We start from the raw sequence: 18,858 nt of genomic DNA, 5'->3' as shown, positions 1-18,858 counted from the left end.
TTAAAGGTAGAAACCTAAGGAGCCTAATTGCACTGTATGCTCTGGAAAGTGAAAAACAGTATTATTAAGACAGAATGTATTTGAAAAATGCAGATTGATATAATTGTTAAGGGGTACCTGAGCTTAAAAAGCTTAAAACTTGCATTTCATCAAGGTAATACAGTTGGTTTAGACAAGATGGTAATTCACTCTAAATTGCTTGAAGGAGTATTGGAGTCCATGATCTCCTGACCATTAGTGTAAATAAATTGCTGATAATTTAGATGTCAGTCTAAATTATGTAAATTTTTATTTAAGTGTTCAAAAGTTAGGGAGAACATTATGTAATGTGAGAGGTAATAATTATTTGGCATACCCAGATGTACATACAGTTTTCTCTTATTGGATGATTTTCTAGCTTGTTAGTAGTCCTTGAAAAGGAACATTTTCAACCTCTTCCAGAATTTATAGTATACCGAATTACGTATATGTATACTCAGAACTTCAGTAGAAGAGATTTAGAAGTCAGTCTTTTCATGAAAGGCACATTTTAATTGAAGCATATTAAAAAGACTCAATTTTATATAAATTTATTTTCATTTTTCAATACTGTCATGGGCTGGCTCTGGCCAGCAACTAAGCACCCAAGCAGCTGCGTGCTCATTCCTGCAGTGGGACAGGGAAGAGAAGTACAAGAGTAAAAGTGAGAACTAGTCTTGGATTGAGATAAAGACAGTTTAGTAAGTGAAGGGAGGAAAACAAAAACACAACCCAAAAACCCCAAGCGGCGCAAAGACAATCGCTCACCACCACCTCCCACCAGCAGATCAATGGCCAGGAAGTCTCTGAGCAACAAGCTCTTCTGGAAAGACAACACCCCGGTTTCATTGCCGAGTGTGATGTTATATGGTATGGAATGGTGTGACCGTTATATATGTATACCATATTGGTATGACCCCTCTGGTCAGTTTGGGTCAGCTGTCCTGACTGTGTGCCCTCCCAGCATCTTTCCCACCCCAGCCTACTTGCTATGGGGGCAGAGGGAGAAATGGAAGGCCTTGATGCTGTGCAAGTGCTTTGGCAATAGTTAAAACATTGGTGTGTTATCAACACAGTTTTAGTCATTAATCTAAAGCACAGCATCATGCAGACTGCTGTGGAGAAAATGAAATCCATCCCAGCTGGACCCAGTGCAAATGTAGACTTGGAAAAATCACTGAAGAGCTGATTTATAGTTGTGAGTTGTTTTTGTGAGGAAGGATTGTCTGAATCTGGAGACCTGTATTCAAAAAGCTGTTTCTGAATGACTGTTCCTGTCATTGCCAGCAGAGAGCTCCAAAGGCTAAGTTTTAGCTAGCTGCAAAGTCCTTGTTTCTTTGTCTTTTAAGGTAGTGTGTTATTGTTCAAAATAAAGAGTGAAGCTGTTAATGTCTGCAGTACTGTTTAATTCTCAAAATCATTTGCCTTGGATGTCTTTGCCAAATAACTTCTACAAGATATCGTCAATGAAACATTAGCACATTTCAAAGCTTTACAAAGCTGTTTCTGTTAAGTCTTTCCTTCTTATGCGGTACTTATCATTGTCTTTAGGCATCATGATTTTCTTTACTGTAATATGGGTGGGTATTGAATGAAAAAAATTTAGCTACATCTCTTAATCACTGCTTAAGTTGATAGCCATGCCATGAAATACCCCTTACTGCTAAGTGCAGAAAATAATGTAAATTCTTCAAATATTCTGCAAATTCTACAAATATGTTAAAAACCTGTGATTGCTTTCTATGTTTGACCAAAAATTGACCACAAATTTAACAATCATAAATGTTATCTAGTTCTTGTAACTCTTCTCCATAAACTGTCTTTGAAATAGTCCATTAGCTTTAAGAATACCAAGTTGTAATGATATCAATTAATCTCCTACAGGTGTATTTCTACACATTGTTGCAGACACGCTTGGAAGTATTGGTGTAATCATATCTGCTATATTGATGCAGAACTATGGTCTAATGATAGCAGATCCTATTTGTTCAATGCTGATAGCACTACTTATAGGCGTAAGGTAAGTGTTTCTATCACTGATATTTGGTAGTGTTTTTGATGGTAGTTACAGCACAAATTACAGCTCAGAAGAAAAGGTTTGTCTATTATGTTTATGACTTAGGACGTTTGCTTTTCTTCCAAGAGTGATGTGGCACCTCTGTTCTGTACAGCTGTTCTGGTGTGCTCTTACGTGAGCTATCTTTCTTTTCCTTTTCTACAGCTTTTGCTCTTAAATTGCATATTTTACCTCTGTTTGCATAATACTACAAAAACGTCTTTCAGTTTCAAACTCTAGAAGGCTTCCTCTCTGTATTTAGTACATGCTTATATAAACCAATGTACTCCAGTAAATGGAGCAGAATGGCTTCAGGGCAGCAGAGTTGAGCCTGCTGGCACAGGATGCGCCCTTGTCCTTGTCAAATCGAGGCTTGTTTGTTTTTTTTATTCCCCCACATGGTGAGAACTGTCTTTTCCTTTGTATTTGTATTCTGAGACATCCTTGTTCCTTTTAAGATCTGATGGAAATGCTTCAAGTAGTTCTGGGCTTTCCTGGTTGTTGCTTACCAAGATCACTATACATGTGAAGCTATTTGGATTCGATTGGACAAGCAAACATTTCATTCAGTGATGCTGTTTTTGAGGCTTTTCTGGCAGCAATTTCAATGGTGGCATAGGGCAGAGTGCCACAATTCTAGTTACAACCTAATAACTGAACACCTTTGTCTCTCCAGCAGTGGTGAATACCATCTGATTAACTGCAGCTACTTATGCTTATACCATATATAGCATGTTTACACCATATGCATGGCAGCATTCACAGAATTATTGATGTGAATCTCCCTATTTATCAGAATAGGGCAACATGCTTCAGGCGCTAGATGCCCGCAGATCACTATTAAATTATGACTTTAATATAAACTTAATATTTTGACTTAGTCTCCTGTAATTTCGTAAAGGACAATTTATTACAAACTAATTCTATTACTGAAATTGCAAAAACTGGGAAAAAAATGTGCAGGTTACCAAGGGGAAAGAAACTATTGCTGAGGTAACAGCTGAGTAAAACACACAGGTTTCCATACACTTTGTATTTTAAGGGTCTAGCTTTGTGCACAGCAAAGCACATGTGGACATGCTGATCGGTAAATACCACATGAATGAGGATTTTTTTTTTTCTTCCATCCGTAGAGAAGTTGAGAGAAGACTACCTTCCATAACAGAGCTTTCATAATAAAGCTGTATATAGGTCTTCTAGCGCAGTTAGGAGCAATGTCTGAGGTCCATGTTCAATGCTGAAAATGCTGGAGAAGTTTACTGTTCGATGTGTCTTTTGACCTGATATCAGACCTCAGCCTGTAACATTATTTTGTTGGTCCATGACACTATAAATGATCTCTAGAATCATTATGCTGAGTGCAGTCAGCTGCATCATAGGCAGCAGAAGCAAGTTTTGTCCTTAATCTTTTCAAGTCACTTAAATCTAACCTGGAGAAATTTTGTGAAATTTAAAATTTTTTTGTTTGCAAAAAAACTTTACTGATAGTGGCAAGAGCTGTGTTTAGTGTTTTTGAATTGTCTGCTTGCTGACGGCGTGCGTGTGGTTTTGAGGTGGGGAGGAGTAGGTTGTTCAGTATCTAGTACAGGGATTCCTGGCCACTGCTGTGGGACTATTTGCAACCTTGATAAATAACTTTTTGGGGGGATTTGGCTCTAGAATAAATAACTGTGTGCTCTTTCAGAGGAATATTCGTCAATTTTACTTGTGCGGAGTAGCCCTCTCATGTCCCTTTTTACTAGTTAAACCAAACTTGATAAGGTGGAGTGGGTTAAGAGTACATGTGTGCCCCAACAAGTGGGCCCATGCATGTTTAAAAATCAGGATCTGTTCTTTGTAGCTGTAATAAAACAAGCATAGTTTTGAGTCAGAGATGCAAAAGCCAGTCTGATACAAAGTTGTCCAAAAATTTTAATGTTGTCTGGGGAATTTCCCCTAGCAGGGACTGTAAAGCTTTGCGTCTTTCAGATAGAGTTGTGCGAAAGCCTGGAGGTGCTCTCTCTTCTTACAAGAGTACTTCAGCTGATTGGTTTAAATCTAAATAATAGTGTATTTTATTGCTGATCTTCCAAAGCTCTTTTGCATGACTCCACATTTTAAGTATATTAAATTGTCCATTTCCATTTTAATTATCTGCTTAGACCTCTGGTTCTACATTAAATGTATTAGTTACTGACTGATGAGCTAGAGCAGGCAATACTCTCCGTACTGCTGTTAATGTTAACCAACAGCTCTTGGTGAAAGCAAAGCCTTGAGCATGGATCTTCTTCTGTGTCTTTTAGTACTCTGAAGCTTTAAAATAAAGCAGCTGAAATGTCAAAATCTGTATGGAAATGCTTTTACTCTTGGCTGTCAACTTGTTCTTTGGGAGGGAGACTTCTTTTCTAGGAGAATGTCTTTTGATGTGTGTGTATGTCTTTGAGGTCTTGTTCTGTTGGACTTCTGTCACTTGTTCTCAAATGCCAAATTACCGTACGGGATTAAGACTTGCCTATTGTACAGGTGCTTTTCTATCATGAGGAAGGTATCTCAGGAAACAGTTGTTAATAGTGCAGATGGCTACATGAGTGTAAATCTAAACTCATGGTGGGAGAGTGGTCCAGACTTGAATCTTTTCTGTTAATCTGTAGATAACGAGGATATTTTATTTACAACCTGCTGGTTGTATATGAAAATAAAGTATACATTGAGCAAATTTTTTTCATAAAGTTAGAAATTCCCAATAAAATACAAAGTCATAAATGAATTTTTACTCATGTTGGTTGGTGGCTTTCTCCTTTACAGGAAGGATCTTCAAACCAGTCTAGATTACAGTATCACTTTGGATGTGTGTTTAGTCCAAGTAGATAGTAAACTGCTTTCCAGCTGGAATGAGCTTGCATAAGATGCATTAGGACAGAATTGTAGATGCAAATTCGAGACAGGAGTCTTCTATAGAATAAGCAGAATTCTTGTTAAACGGTATAGTAAGGTACCTTGAAAGAAGTCCTTGGATTCCTAACTTTAAAGTTTTCCTCATCAGCTGAACAATCTGGGACTCTATCACTATTGGGATTTGGGAAAGTTTACATTCTTGCAGTATGAGGGGTATTATTAGAAATATGTATTAAGTAACACGTTTTAATTATTTTCAACAAAATCAGGTTTATTTTCTGATTCTGAGCTTCAGGTATATGTATTTAAAAGAGGAATTGTGGTAATAGGTGCAGGAGGAGCGAAGATAATGGTGTGACAGTAGTTAGATATGTGACTTTGAGACTAGTAAGAATCCATTCTATCTTTGTAACAAATTGCATTGGAATGGTTTTTGGCCTGATGAGACGTTGTCATCGGAAAAATCTAAGTAATGCATTAATGTGGCGCCATTCTATAACCAACTTGCAGCTTTTATAGCCTGTAAAGATACTGTGTTGCACATAGTACGAAGTAATCTAGAAAAGTAATCAGATTAAAATGGAAGAACAGCAGATGTTGAATTTGGTATCCATTACTGGATGTGGGATAGTGTTTATGAAATCACGTAGTATTTTGCACTTACTTTCTTGAAATAAGCAAATGAGTACAGTGGACTAACAAAGCTATTACCAAGATCTTTCAGGTTCTCAATTCTAGCAGTTGCATTAACTGAGTATGTATTGAAATTTTCTTGAAATTGAAAATAATTATCTCACTGAATTTTGTCTCACATTTTACAAAAATAAATACTTTGCAATTCAGTTTAATAATTTTCCTGAAACTGATGATTGCACATAGTTTAATTTAAAAATATATATCAGTAAATCTGCATTAGTATGTTACGCTTTGCATGTCCAAGCAAATATTTAATCAAAATGTGTATATTGTAGTGCACTTACATTTTTAGCATACGTTACGGTGTTTAAGTAGCTGTTGCAGTTTGTTTATGCCATTGCAGTAGGCTGTGGTTTTGTTGAAAGTCCGATGATACTATGTTCAAACAGGTAACTAGATTTTAAATACAAAATGCATATATTTTAGCAATATGTATAAAATATTTTGTGTAGTCCAAATGTATCAGGAAAAGGCATAAGCTGTATAGACTTTGTTTTAATTTACTTACACTGTAAAAGTAATGTTTTTGATTCTTCATGTACAGTTAATGTTTGAGATAAAAAGCTGAACGAGGTGATGGTGATAAGATGCCTTTAGAGGTGGTTCATGACACTCTTCAAACAGCACTTTAATAGCTTGCTTTTTAGCAAGGAAATTTTCAAAAAAATGTTACATGAAAAATGAAAGACAAACTAAAATTAAGAAATTATGTGTAATTGGTGAATTTAGTGTTTAATACTTGGTACATTTTTAGTTGTTTGAGGGTTTAATGAAGTTTATTTTTTGCCCTTTTTTTTTTTCTAAATAAAATGTGTATATACCACTTAACCTGGTAGAGATTTGGCTTCAATCATATATCCTCCAAGTTATTGCTCCAAGTATAATGGTTTGAGTTTGACTATTACAGAGTGTGCCTGGCATGGGTAGGGGGTAGATTTGATCCAGGGCTCCTTTTTTTTTTTTTTTTTTTAAATCTGTATTCTTTCTGGGATACTTATGTATCCAAAGAGGGCATAAAGGCAGAACATAAATCCTTATTCCCTTCCATTGAACTATGTCTAATAAGCCAGTAGAATATCAAAGCAGTTACATGCGAGTGCAGAGTGGAATTGTTGCTCTCAATCCAAGATTGCTTGTGTCTAGATGAAATAAGCATTCATTTATTTTATGATTACTGTTTGCTTGCTTCAGTGTCGGGCAGCTCTCTCTGATTTGCTCAAGTTTTGCCTACTCCTGCTAGTAGGTTTTCTGCTCTGTTCAGTTTTCTGAAATGATGGCAACACTCGCTAAAGGAAATCACAAAAGTATCTGTATAGGATGACTAAAGAACTTACCATTGCAATATAAAGCTGTACAGTCTCTAATTTGTAGCCTAGTTTGTCTTGTGCAGGTGCAGGAAGGGTTGAGCAGTGCCTCTTCAGAGAAGTCGAGCAGTGCTTTTAATTCAAATGGTTGAGCCCTCCCCTAGATGTCATCTTTAATTAATGCAAATTGTCAACTACTGGCACAGGTGCCCTGTGTTGCTCCTGTGATACTTCACTAAGGCTGCTCTAAGGTGACATTCTTTGCCTAACTCCTCATGAGTTAGTGCAGAACATTCTGGCTGCACAGTGAAAAGCCAGTGTGGGATTCTTCTGAGGTTGTTTTCACTGACAAGTAAATGCACTTCTAAGCTTAGTGGAAGCAGAGATTGGGTAGCCCTTACTAGAGTATAGAGAGGCAAGATCAGCCACTTCCCTTTAGTAGACTGTGACTGTCTACATCCCAGTAAAAGCCTGTCTTTTAATACCTAAGCTCATGCTTTAAAATTTATCTTTTTGGAGGAAGAAGAATACCCCATGTATTATTGTTGTGCTCTAGAGAGGAAAAGGCATGAAGTTAGTTACTTTCCACTTTACAAATTATGCTTTTACTTGCTGTAGAAAGTTGTTTTCTCCATGTATTTATTTATCTGTTGAGCCTTGACAAGCACAAGGCTTGGTAATTTGTGGTTTCTCAATGGGAGGGATATATCCTGTAATCTTTTAAGATCTCGGCATCATAAATCTATGGCCAATTCTGAAGGGTGAAGCTGGGGGGGAGGGTTATAGCTCTTGAGTGTTCCTGGATGCTACCCCTAATATCTGATGAATCTTTCTTTAATTACTTTCTGTACTATCTCATGCAAGTGTCCATTTAATATAAAGCATAAATAGGACATGCTTAAAATAGACAAGTCTGGTTTAGTAGCATTTTGTCTGAAGTTTTTTTTTTTTTTAAAACAAAGCTTGGCTTTTCCTGTTCAGGTTGACACTCATCAAGTTTTTTCCAAGCTGTTTTTCCTCATAATTTAATGTACTTGAATCAATAAACAATTTCGCAAGTCCTAAACTGCTTTTAATATTTAAAACTAAATGTTCATTTATCTTTTTAGCCTTAGTATTCTAGGCCTTATTCTGAAATGTTGAAGCAATTTTAGTTTTTTGATCAGCTATGTGAAATTAGTCATCAAGCAAAAGCCACAGCTCCAGTCTAAAGCAAGAAGTTTGTCCAAAACCACTATTAGAGCCACATGTTTCTAGAATGGCACCATAGACTAAATATGATACTAGACTGGATAGAGCATGCAGACCACATATTAAGTGGTTAAAGAAATGAGGCAATTTACTTCAGTCATTTAGTGAAGTTGTTTCCATGGGTTACATCATTTTTACATAAAGTCTAGAGCTGCTTGAGCTGTTTGAGCCTGAGCAACAAGAGCGAGCTTTGGGGGAGGACATGCCTGCAACGTTTGGGTCATAACAGTATAAAAAAAAGAACTTTTTAAAATGAAGTGCTGCATTCACTAAGACTCAGAAGGAATGTTCTATAGCAAATCTCCCCCAAACTACCATGCTTGTCATTGGTGGTGTTTTGAGCCATCATTGCTAAATGGCATGCACTACCTTTATTTACAGGGTAATGGTACCTGCCAGCCTTGCTTGAGAATCAAAGTACCACATTATTAAGAGAACAGACAATTTTAAAATTGGAAAAGTAAATGTTAAACCTGTGATCCTGGTCTTGAGCAAAGCCTGCAGTCTGATTAAAATTGCCGTTGCCTAATAGAAAAATTTTATTAAAGTTCTGAAATAGGCTAACTATCTTGGCACTGCAGGTGTGGATGGTGGCTGGAAAATTTTTTTTTTAATCTGTCTGTAGATTTTCAGCCATGGTATTTGAAGAACTGAATAGCTGGTCTTGAGTCTCGGCACTGTTTGTTTACTTTCCACAAAATCTATCACAAGTATCCTCTATTTTCTATAGTGCTGAGAGCACTAAATGAATTTCCTGCTGTGCTCTGTCTAGAATGACTGTGTAAAAGGGTTCTTCACCCCACAGTGTTTTCAGCCTTGCTGTCCAAGATCATGACAATGCCAGAGTCTTGCTAGCTATGACTACAAAAACACTGGCGTAAATGGGATGGGACTGGAATGGGTATGAGTATTGTCTGAATGTGATGCAAGTTGATTAAGAGTTTGATGCTTTCACTCTTAATTTCTAATCAAGCCACGTGTAGTAGTGGCAGGCTGGGTTTATCAGATTCATGTCAATCAATGGCTTTTATCTTTTTGAACACCTTTCCCTTCCCTGTAACACTGTATGTGAAGGTGTGATGTGCTGCCAACTCATTTTACACACATCTAGCTGCTTTTGCTGGTACAAATTTTGCAGAGGATATGTTTATGTCCTAAGTCTTGCTGTGGGTTAGCGCCTCTTTCAAATTCCGTTGTCTTGTAAAAGTGTGATATTTTACATTCAAGTCTTGGTAATCAGACACCATTGGAAAATTGTGTCTGATTTAGCAGCAAAGCTTACAGACTGCTTACGCATGAAAAAACTCCCCACATGGTGAGAATTCAGCATTACTTATTTTCCTCAATAATCTTTTTGTAAATAAAAAAAAAAGAGGGGGAGGAAGTACCAGTGCAATAGTTGCTGCAGAGACAACCACATGTATTTTGCACTAATGACTAATCCAGAAAAAGGAAAGCTTAGTCAAATTCTCAAACCACATTTTCAGCCTGCTTGGTATCATCATCTTTCCTAGTGTTTCCTTCAGTCACATGAGATGGAACTATTATTTCTAGTGCCGCCTGGTGATTAAGTAATACTGCTTTTTAGTTAAGTGTTTGAGGAAAAACTCCACACAGTATGCTCTTGGTTTTTAATTAAAGGTTTTGTACTTCAGTAGTATGCATGAAACAATGGAAAACCTGAGACATCAGAAAACTGGATTCCATAGTGTGTCATGTTAGTTCGGCTTACAATTAAAGACTACGTTGTAAGATAGTGTCCGTTTGGATGCAGAGACACGTGCGTGGGCCTCTGTGCTCTAACAGCATTTGTGAGGGCATATCACATCACTGCAGCTGTCTTTTGGCCTTTACAGCTTTGCAGAAGATAAATTTGTAGCTGAATTTAGAGGAGGGAGGTGTGACCTGGGATATGCTTCCAACTTTCACCTACAGTATCAAGCCACATCCTGATTTACCCCTATTCTCTGGACAACTAAGATAAGATGTTGCTGTTTCAGTTCAACACCATGGCTTTAGATTTTTTGTGAAGTCTGGATAAAAGCATAACTTGTGCGGCATTATTGCCAAAAAACTTGCACAGGAGCTTTCTCTCTTAAAGCTTTCGTGTGGAGCCATTACAAAAACATGAATAGGTGAAATCTTGCCAGCAGGGAGACTACCTCCTAAGCTGTACCACCTGTACTAGGAGTGGAGTGTCTTTCCCCACTCTCTTTTTTGTATATTTTGAGCTACTGGTTCTGATACATGCTGCTTAAAACTGCACCCCATTGCCTGGCAAGGAGAGAGAGTCTTTGGCGCTTGTACAGACCCTGCTGATTGCCTAGACTTAACCTTGGAAGATCAGTTTTTTAGGCAACAAGGTTTTCAGAATGAAGCAGATCTTTGTTTTAAATGCATCTTCAGCTGAAGAGCTCTCTAACAGGGTTTTAACTTCCTCTTTTCAGTGTGTATTCATCTTGTTCCAGTTTCACTGACCAAATCCCTTTTTGGAATGGGTTAGCATGCCCAACCTGCTAGTCTTGCATCTCTGTAGGCTGTCTTTCCAAATCTCCTGCTTGCCAATTAATTTCCACTCCATCAGATAATGGGCATCAGTTTTATCAAATAATGTACATAAGTTGTGCAAATCCAACATTTTTTTGGTTAGATATATTTCATGGATTTTTTTCACTCTTAGTGACATGTTCCAATAAAAAGGCAAGCTCCTACATTCCCCCTTCCTTTAGTCCTTTCCCTGGGGAAAAAAATATGCAGCCTGTACATGTGTGTTTTCTGAAGACTTTGGATGCTATGTTGGAAGGGTCATGTTAAATTTATGGGAATGGAGTCAGTGTTCAAAAATCTTGTATTCAGTTTGCACCCTGAACTTGTGTATTGGTCTTTCAAGGTTTTTATTAAGAAGCAAACCTGAATTTTAAATAGTGAGTTAAACTGAAATCAATTCAGCAATGGAGTATTTTGGCAGCTCCAGTTCCCTTTGATGTCATACTTGTGACATGTACATTATTTAGTGAGATGGGTCCATTGACAAGAGAACCTTTTTCCCTAAACGTCTGTAATCCACTGTCTGTAGAATGTGACATTCCAATTAAGCTTCCTTTAGACAGATTGACAGTTATTGCATTGCTAAATGTTTAATTGTCTTGGTGACAGGTCCAGTTTAGGCAACTCCTGCCTGCTCCTAATTGCTGCTTCCTGTTTCTGAACTGATTCCTCAGTAGCAGAGCAACTGTGTGAGGCCACGTGATGGAGTGCAGCAGGCAGTGAATTTGTCTGGAATAACCAGTGTGCCTGCAAGAATACTTAATTTTAGGGTGGCTGTTTTTCCAGGGGTTCGTTAGACAAGAGTCATGCACCCTCTTAGCTCCGTCCCTAATCCCCTGGCTAAGGATTAGGCAAGGAGTGAGCTGAGCAGTCGATCAGCCAGCACTGCTTCCATGTACAAATGGAACCGTTTCTTTTTAAAAATGGAAAGAATTGGTTAGGTCATGCTGTTCACCGTTGGCAAATATACAGCTGGTCTGTGCAGTGCGTTCTATGTCACTTCATGAGATTTTAAAGGGAGCTTCTGTGGTTTCCTCTTAACAGACGGCCCAACTAATCTCTTACAAATATTTTCTGGATGCATTTTATCCTGTCACTCCATGTACTCTAGCTGTGATGCCAGTGCTGAACACTGAAATTCAGCTTGCAATTTCTGAAATACATCATCACTTTTCGTCTAGAGTCTTAGGATGCTCTACAGAGCCAGACACGAGCCACAGTACTACTCCTAAACAAAAAATCACCATACTGAATACTTAGTATAAATTTTTAGTGGTAGCTTCAGGGTATAGGCTTACAGGTCTCCTGGTTTTATTTAACAAAAAAAAAAAAAAAGGAAGTAATAATAATAATAAAGGATATTAAGTATCGTCTTAGTTTGCTGATTAAACAAGATCATTTGGCCAGGAGGGAACCTCTAATTGGTTCCAAATGTTTAATCCTTGAGCCTGGACGAGACCCTACATTTAGTTTACTTCAAGAATATGCTAAGTTGTCTGTTTCTGACAAAATAACCTTGTTATAGCTGGACTGGTCCATACTAATTTGGTTTTATGACTGCCTCATTATTATCTTAGTTCATAAGAAAAATATGCCTTAAGCCAAACACAAAAGCAAAAACCATTTCAGTTGCATATTTTTATGGTTGGTTGTGAGTGATTGCCATTGAAGTAGGTTTTGAGCTATACTGATCAGCTTCTTTGTCATATAACTTTTAAGACACTAAGAGATTTCGTCTCAAATTCCATGATTAAACTGTTAATCCTTTGTGATTGTCCACCAGTTGTCTCTGTGGAAAATCTTGGGGAGCAATAATCTTGCCTTTAGTAAGACAACATAGCAATTTTGTCAATCCTTTTATTTTCTGTACCAGGTTTTCATGACAACTTTCTCAGCTTCTGATGAAACAACTAAAGAAAAATTCTTCAAGACCATTAAGGGATGTTATGTTGCTCTTTGTTCTGCATCTTTTGAAAATGTAATAGTAACTACCTTCCTTTTTTCTTTCCAGTATTGTTCCACTTTTAAAAGAATCCATTGGAATTTTGATGCAGCGAACTCCTCCTTCCCTGGAAAACACCCTGCCTCAGTGCTACCAGAGGGTGAGCTCTTAGGCTGTTTTTGCTTCAGATCAAGCTGCTGACTGAATGAGCCTCAGCTCTGTGTATGAGGATATTTTGTGATGTTTTTCCAGTAATGCCTGTGAAAGGTTCCTTAGATTATACAAATCTGGAGGTACCAGTTTGATTCTTATATTTCTGAAGTCCTAAATTGTATGTAGCTTCAACTCAGTATGCGTTTTAAAATGTGCTATGTTGGTTTAGAAACATAGATCCTGCAGCTTTTCCTCTCAAAGTACTTTTGCTGATACAAAGTGCGTAACGTTTTTCTGTTCTGTTCAGTTTTTGTCTCCCTCAAAATCTAGCTTGGTAAAGCGACGTGGAGTAACACTGGAAGTGTATTTATAAGAATATGTAGATTACTCTGGATTTGACCTCTCCTGGTACTCCTGTTTAACTTACAGGATCATAGAATAGTTTGGGTTGGAAGAGACCCTTAAAGGTCATCTAGTCCCACCCCCCTGCAGTGAGCAAGGACATGTATTACTGTGTCATGACCTGAACACTGAAGTGCCTTTGTGAAGTTAATACAAAGTGCTTGTAGGAGTGCCATCTTTCCTCGGGAAGTTACAGGAGGGTTTACTAAAATTGGACAGAGGAAAAAGAAGGGTTTTGACAGGACAAATGTAAGCCCTCAGAAATATCTACGTAAATATTAATGTATTGATATATTTATGTTAATACTTAGAATCTAGAAAAAATTGTTTTATGGGGAAATTCCTGCATTTGAAAAAAATCTCTGCTTTACTTGAATGCCCTCTCAAATTTAATAACTGTGATTTTTCTCTTGGACACCACTGTTTTCAGAAATGGTTTCAGTAAAATATATGTAGAATGTAATTGCAGCAAGATACAAAATCATGACACATACATACAATTTGTATGTATTCACCTTCCTTACGATTACTGAGATAGTAATAAGAAATTTAAGTGAAGTATCACTAATTGCACAGTGAACTAGAAGTAAAAGAATGCATTGTCTTTTATAACATTTTTTGTAAACAAAAAACAACAAAAAACCAAGCCAAACAAAACATAGTACAGACAAACACTTTTTGAAATTTATTTTTTAAAATTTGCCTGTATTTTTAGGTGCAGCAGTTGCAAGGAGTTTACAGTTTACATGATCCGCATTTCTGGACCCTCTGTACTGATGTTTACATAGGGACTTTGAAATTATTAGTAGCTCCTGATGCTGATGGAAGGTGGATTCTAAGCCAGACTCACAATATTTTTACTCAGGTATGTCTCATCAATGGAAAACACATCTCAAAGTGTAAATTGGCTGTCACATGATGTGACATTATAGTTCTTAACAAGAACAACTAAATGTTTCTGGTTTTGGTATCATTGTGTTTTGAAAAGCTGCTTCGGTCCAGCTGTATAGAAAATTTCAAGATACTCAGTAGTGTAGATGGAATTACTGTACCTCTCTGCATTAGTTTTTGATGCCACTTAATGGAAATAACAGCTGTAGTTGTCTGAGGTGTATCAGATTAAGTTGTAACCCTATATTGACCTATGAGGAACCAAGAAAGTAGCTGAGGCTTCCCTTGGGATAGGGCTTCCGACCACAGACTGGACCTGCTCAGGTTTTTTTCACTGTGCTGATGCTGTATTTGTCATTCACTTCTATCCCTCTAAGAATCCATGGTCTGCATATCTTGTTGCCTTTTAGTAACATCTGTGCTATGATGATCACTAGTTAAAATGTAGCTGTCAATTATGATGTTGTATATGACCAGTGTGTTACCGTTTATTTCCATACAGGTTGTATTTTTTGTATAGATAGTGATGTAATTGATAGCGCTTGTAGCTGATATGAAACACTGGAATTCTTGTGAACAACTGAAACTTTATTAGAAGTTGATAGTTCTTGCCTAAGACTCAGATCTTACAAATTTCAGAAAGATTTTTCTGTTGCTTCCTTATACTTTTAACCATGAAACATGAAATTCAGTTTGGCTGCCTATTCCAGTATAGCTACTGGATCTGAATGGTTTACAAGTAGAACCTAGAGTCTATTAACATAAAATAGAAGAAAAGTTTTCTCCAATAAGAGAACTTTTTTTGGGGAAGGACTATGCAGAACATTCCATTGCATTAAAACTAATTTTACATCTCGAGTCACCAAAGGATTGCATTTTCCAAGCGTCGTTAGATCTTCTGCTGTTTTGTAGCTGCGCAGGTATCGGGCCGTGTCTAGGAACGGGATTGGGAGAACAAGGTCTACAGTTTTTCTTACCTGACCTATGGTATTAAGTGGAGGAACTGTTGGAGCAAGTAGAGATTTGTTTTTTTTCTTCTCAGTAATATTGGTCCTCATTAATCTTAATATAATTGACAGTTGGTTTTGCCACTCAACTGAGCTAAAAACAAGGTGATGATAGTTGAAGACAATCTGATCTTTAGCAGTGTTCAGCCTAATGCTTCAAGATCACGTTGCATAACCAGTGACCATCACAACATCATTGCAGGTCTGCAACTGAGGTTAAAATGAGTAACTAAATTTTTTTTTTTAATGCTGTTTTATACTGAATGATGATAAAACTAAGCAAGTCCATCTGAGCATAGTTTAATAGGATTTCTGAGGAGAGAAATGCGTTTGTACAATTCATGTACCTTTTTAGTTTGGTGTGTCATAATGTCATGTAAATTCACTGTAGCCATTGTTGTTTCTTGCAAAAATCTTAGTGTAGAACTGGTTCGAACAACAAATCCCATGTTACGCTCTTGTGCTTAGCTCCATTTTAAACTGACAGCTCTTCAAGCAGCTTGCTTTCCAGGAAGTTTAATTTGTACAAAAGAAAGTTGGAATTGCTTTTATGCAGCTTCATGTTGTGACAGTTATTTAGGCTGAATCAGAAAATGTAGCAAAGCTAATGTTAATATATAACTACGTATGTGCACTTGGCTGTGTGAAGCACTAGGTATTCATAGTTTGTAGGTTTCCAAACGGCCAGTATCTCAGTGAATGATGTGCTAAATGTGGAAGATGAATTACAGAAAACTCAGATACTGAATTTTTTTTTTTAGCTAACTTGGTGATGTGGACTGGTGTTCAGGACAGTTAAATTGCTTTGGTTTTACAATTTAACTCTTCTTTTCTTTTCCGTAGGCAGGAGTAAGACAGCTTTACATACAGATTGATGTCGCAGCGATGTAGTGAATTTCTGAAATTGTGCTGTTGGACCAAAGTTTTCTGTACTGTAACGGTGTACCAACGTACTGCTCAAGACGGAGCTTGCCTCCACCACTGTTCTGGAATTGACTGAATAGATTTCTGCCCATGGGCTATGGATGGAGTTCACTTCTAAGGAGTAAATATTGAATGAATGTTATGGACTTTGGGTCTTGTCTTTTTGTGGCCCCTAAAACTTGTACGTTTTTGAGGGTTTTTTACTTACTAAGATTGTGGTACTGGAAACCCTGTCATGTCTTCAGTAAAGCTGCTGAAACCACTGCTCATTCCCATAAAACCAGTGTTACCAACAATTGGAAACTTGTTTTGTAGATAATGTCACAATGGCTGACATGCTTCAATATAATTGTATGTTTGTACAATTGTTTGCACTTTGCAAACTTAATGAACCAAACCATATTGGGTTTTCAAAGTGCCTTTTATATCAGGAGAGGTATTTGCCAGCATAAATATGGAGCATCAAAGGGTTTTATTACTTTTACAAATATCTTGTATGCAGTCTGATTATTTACTAGTGCTGTATGTGGGGGGTTTGTGTACTTGCATAACTGTAGATGTTAGACTTCCCTTATACTTGCATCTTACCAAACAGACAGAAAAATGCTAGATGTAAAAGGCAAAGCTGTTGTGAAGAGACTTGCTTCCAAAACAAGCTGGATATTTTGTTGCACATATCTTGTGGAAGTTATTTCAGTCAAAATATTAGATTTAACTTCAATTCTTGGTCTCTTCATACTGTTGAGAGTAAGGACACATTACATGATGCTACTCATGTTCATAATCACTGAAACAACAGGCAGCTGAGGGAAGATGCCGGTGATAGAAGCAATGGTTGAAGTTTTTTATCTTCCAAATAATGTGTCGGGAAAAACTAAAATCCCTAAATTGTTTGTGAAAGCTTAAATCTCCTTGATTTTAATAGGTTGTAATAACTTTTATTAAAGTGATTGGTGAGATAACTTTTGCCTTTCCAAATACTAAAAAGAGTTGTTCCTGGTGGTTGTACCTGAAATGGAAACAAGGACCATGGTTCGTGCTCTTTAAGATTATGCTATTTCCAGGTTGACAAGTCTGGTATTTTTGGCTATCTTACTGTAGCCTTGTGTGTTTTCATGGGGAAAAAAAGAATTCTCAGTGCAGTAAGTCATTTTTTCCAGAAACATTAGTCTGTCATATTTTTCTAGCATTAATAATTTTACACTTTCGGATCTGAGCCTTCTTTTCAAAGACAATCTGCTATACTTGGTATTATATATAATAATTCCACTGTCCTGTAGCAGTTGACTTAGTAATGGAAGATTTTAATGTCCAAGAGGACATTTTACAAACAGAACAATGTGGAGTAAAAAACAAGACAGGCATTTTTCTGATAAGTCGTAGCCACTACTGACTGATACGGATTTTAAGCATTCTTCTGGTACCTGATAGGTGGTAATACTGAAATCAAGGCCCTCAGAAGCTGACGATGTCTGTGTAGTAAGTGCTAGGCACTATGAAACTACCGAAGATCCAGTTTGCAGAAATGGTTTGTTTGCCACTGATGTTGCTGAATTCCTGATAGAGATGAAGAGTTTCTTGTGTTCATTCTGTCATTCCTATATAGCACCTGAATTTTGATCTCTTTTCATGTGAAAACAAAATGGTTGCCAAATTGATAGGTAGTTCCTGAATTTTCTAGGTTGAAACATGAATGTTGGTTTTGTACAAAGCTTGGGGTGTACTCTTATGCTTGGAACTGAAAACTGAGTGTAAAGAAAAATAGCAGTGAAGTCACATGCATACTGCTTTTAAGCTTTACAGCCTTTTCCAGTCTTCAGATCCTTCTTTATCCCTGTTGCTGGTTTCTGATCCTGTTCGTGTCTCCTGGGGATGCGGATGCAGAGTGCCCTTTCCGCTGGCTGCACTGTTCCACATCCCTCTCCGCCGGCCTCCTGCTTGGCACCCTGTCCAGCTCCCTCCCCGTCTCACCGTGCGGGTGCTCTGCTGGGCCTGGAGTTCCTGACTGCAGGATGGGATCTGAACGTGACACGGCGCAGGGTGGGCTGCCAGCATCTGCTAAGCACATGAGTATTGCAGTTTAAGGTACCGTTTGCATGTATGTTCACAGAAAAAGTAATTAAAATGTGGTGTGATTATGCAGCCGAGATCCCTCGTATCGTTTTGTAGTATGGTGCATACAGACTGCTTCTTGTTGGTTGACAGCGTTCTTGATTTGATTTTTTTTTAAATCGTTAATATTACTAGTATATGAGGCTGGAGACTATCAACTGATATCACTTTAAAGGCAAGCACCAACCAACTTCATTGCAGTCGTGTCATGATCCAAGAACAGGCTTTGGTTTAAATCATTTTTATACCAGCATGTTTTGGGACTGAGTATTCCTGGACTTGCTGAAATACTGTAGTGCTGCCCAAGTTGCTGAGTTTGGCCACTATTTTAGTTTTCTTAATGAAAAGATGACTGCTACGATTTGTTTGCCATTTGGGCAGATTCTCACTTGGAATTGCGTTGGTTTGTGTGGTGGTGGGTTTTTTAAGATGCATATCTACAAACTTTTTAAATATGGGAAATGGAGTGAAAAAACCTATAGGCTGGTTATAATTACATCATATTGATTTTAATAACTTTTTACATCTTTTTGTTGCTTATTGTGACTTATCTGACTGTGGGAAGCATATGTACAAGTCTGAGTTTTCTAACCAAGATAGCACTTTCTTCATTATTTTTAAGGACAACTTGATGTTTCTATAGTAAGACATGTATCATTTGCTCCTTAAATATATTTGAGG

General features: G+C 37.4%; 1 protein-coding gene across 1 annotated transcript in view; it reads left to right on the top strand.

Annotated features, from left to right (window-relative positions):
• The window catches only part of SLC30A7 (solute carrier family 30 (zinc transporter), member 7), a 23,297-nt gene extending 6,553 nt beyond the window's left edge, over window positions 1–16,744 (top strand). The window contains exons 6-9 of the mRNA XM_010292658.1: window positions 1,903–2,038; window positions 12,758–12,848; window positions 13,959–14,108; window positions 15,985–16,744. Of these exons, the coding sequence (XP_010290960.1) occupies window positions 1,903–2,038; window positions 12,758–12,848; window positions 13,959–14,108; window positions 15,985–16,032 (425 nt within the window). The 3' untranslated portion in view covers window positions 16,033–16,744. The remainder of the gene's footprint in view (window positions 1–1,902; window positions 2,039–12,757; window positions 12,849–13,958; window positions 14,109–15,984) is intronic.
• The last annotated feature ends 2,114 nt before the right edge of the window (window positions 16,745–18,858 follow it).

This window comes from Phaethon lepturus, unplaced genomic scaffold (genome assembly GCF_000687285.1).
Source record: "Phaethon lepturus isolate BGI_N335 unplaced genomic scaffold, ASM68728v1 scaffold15338, whole genome shotgun sequence".
Classification (NCBI taxonomy): domain Eukaryota; kingdom Metazoa; phylum Chordata; class Aves; order Phaethontiformes; family Phaethontidae; genus Phaethon; species Phaethon lepturus.
The sequence above is the reverse complement of the archived record's forward strand: the minus strand, read 5'-3'. Positions and strand labels throughout refer to the sequence as shown.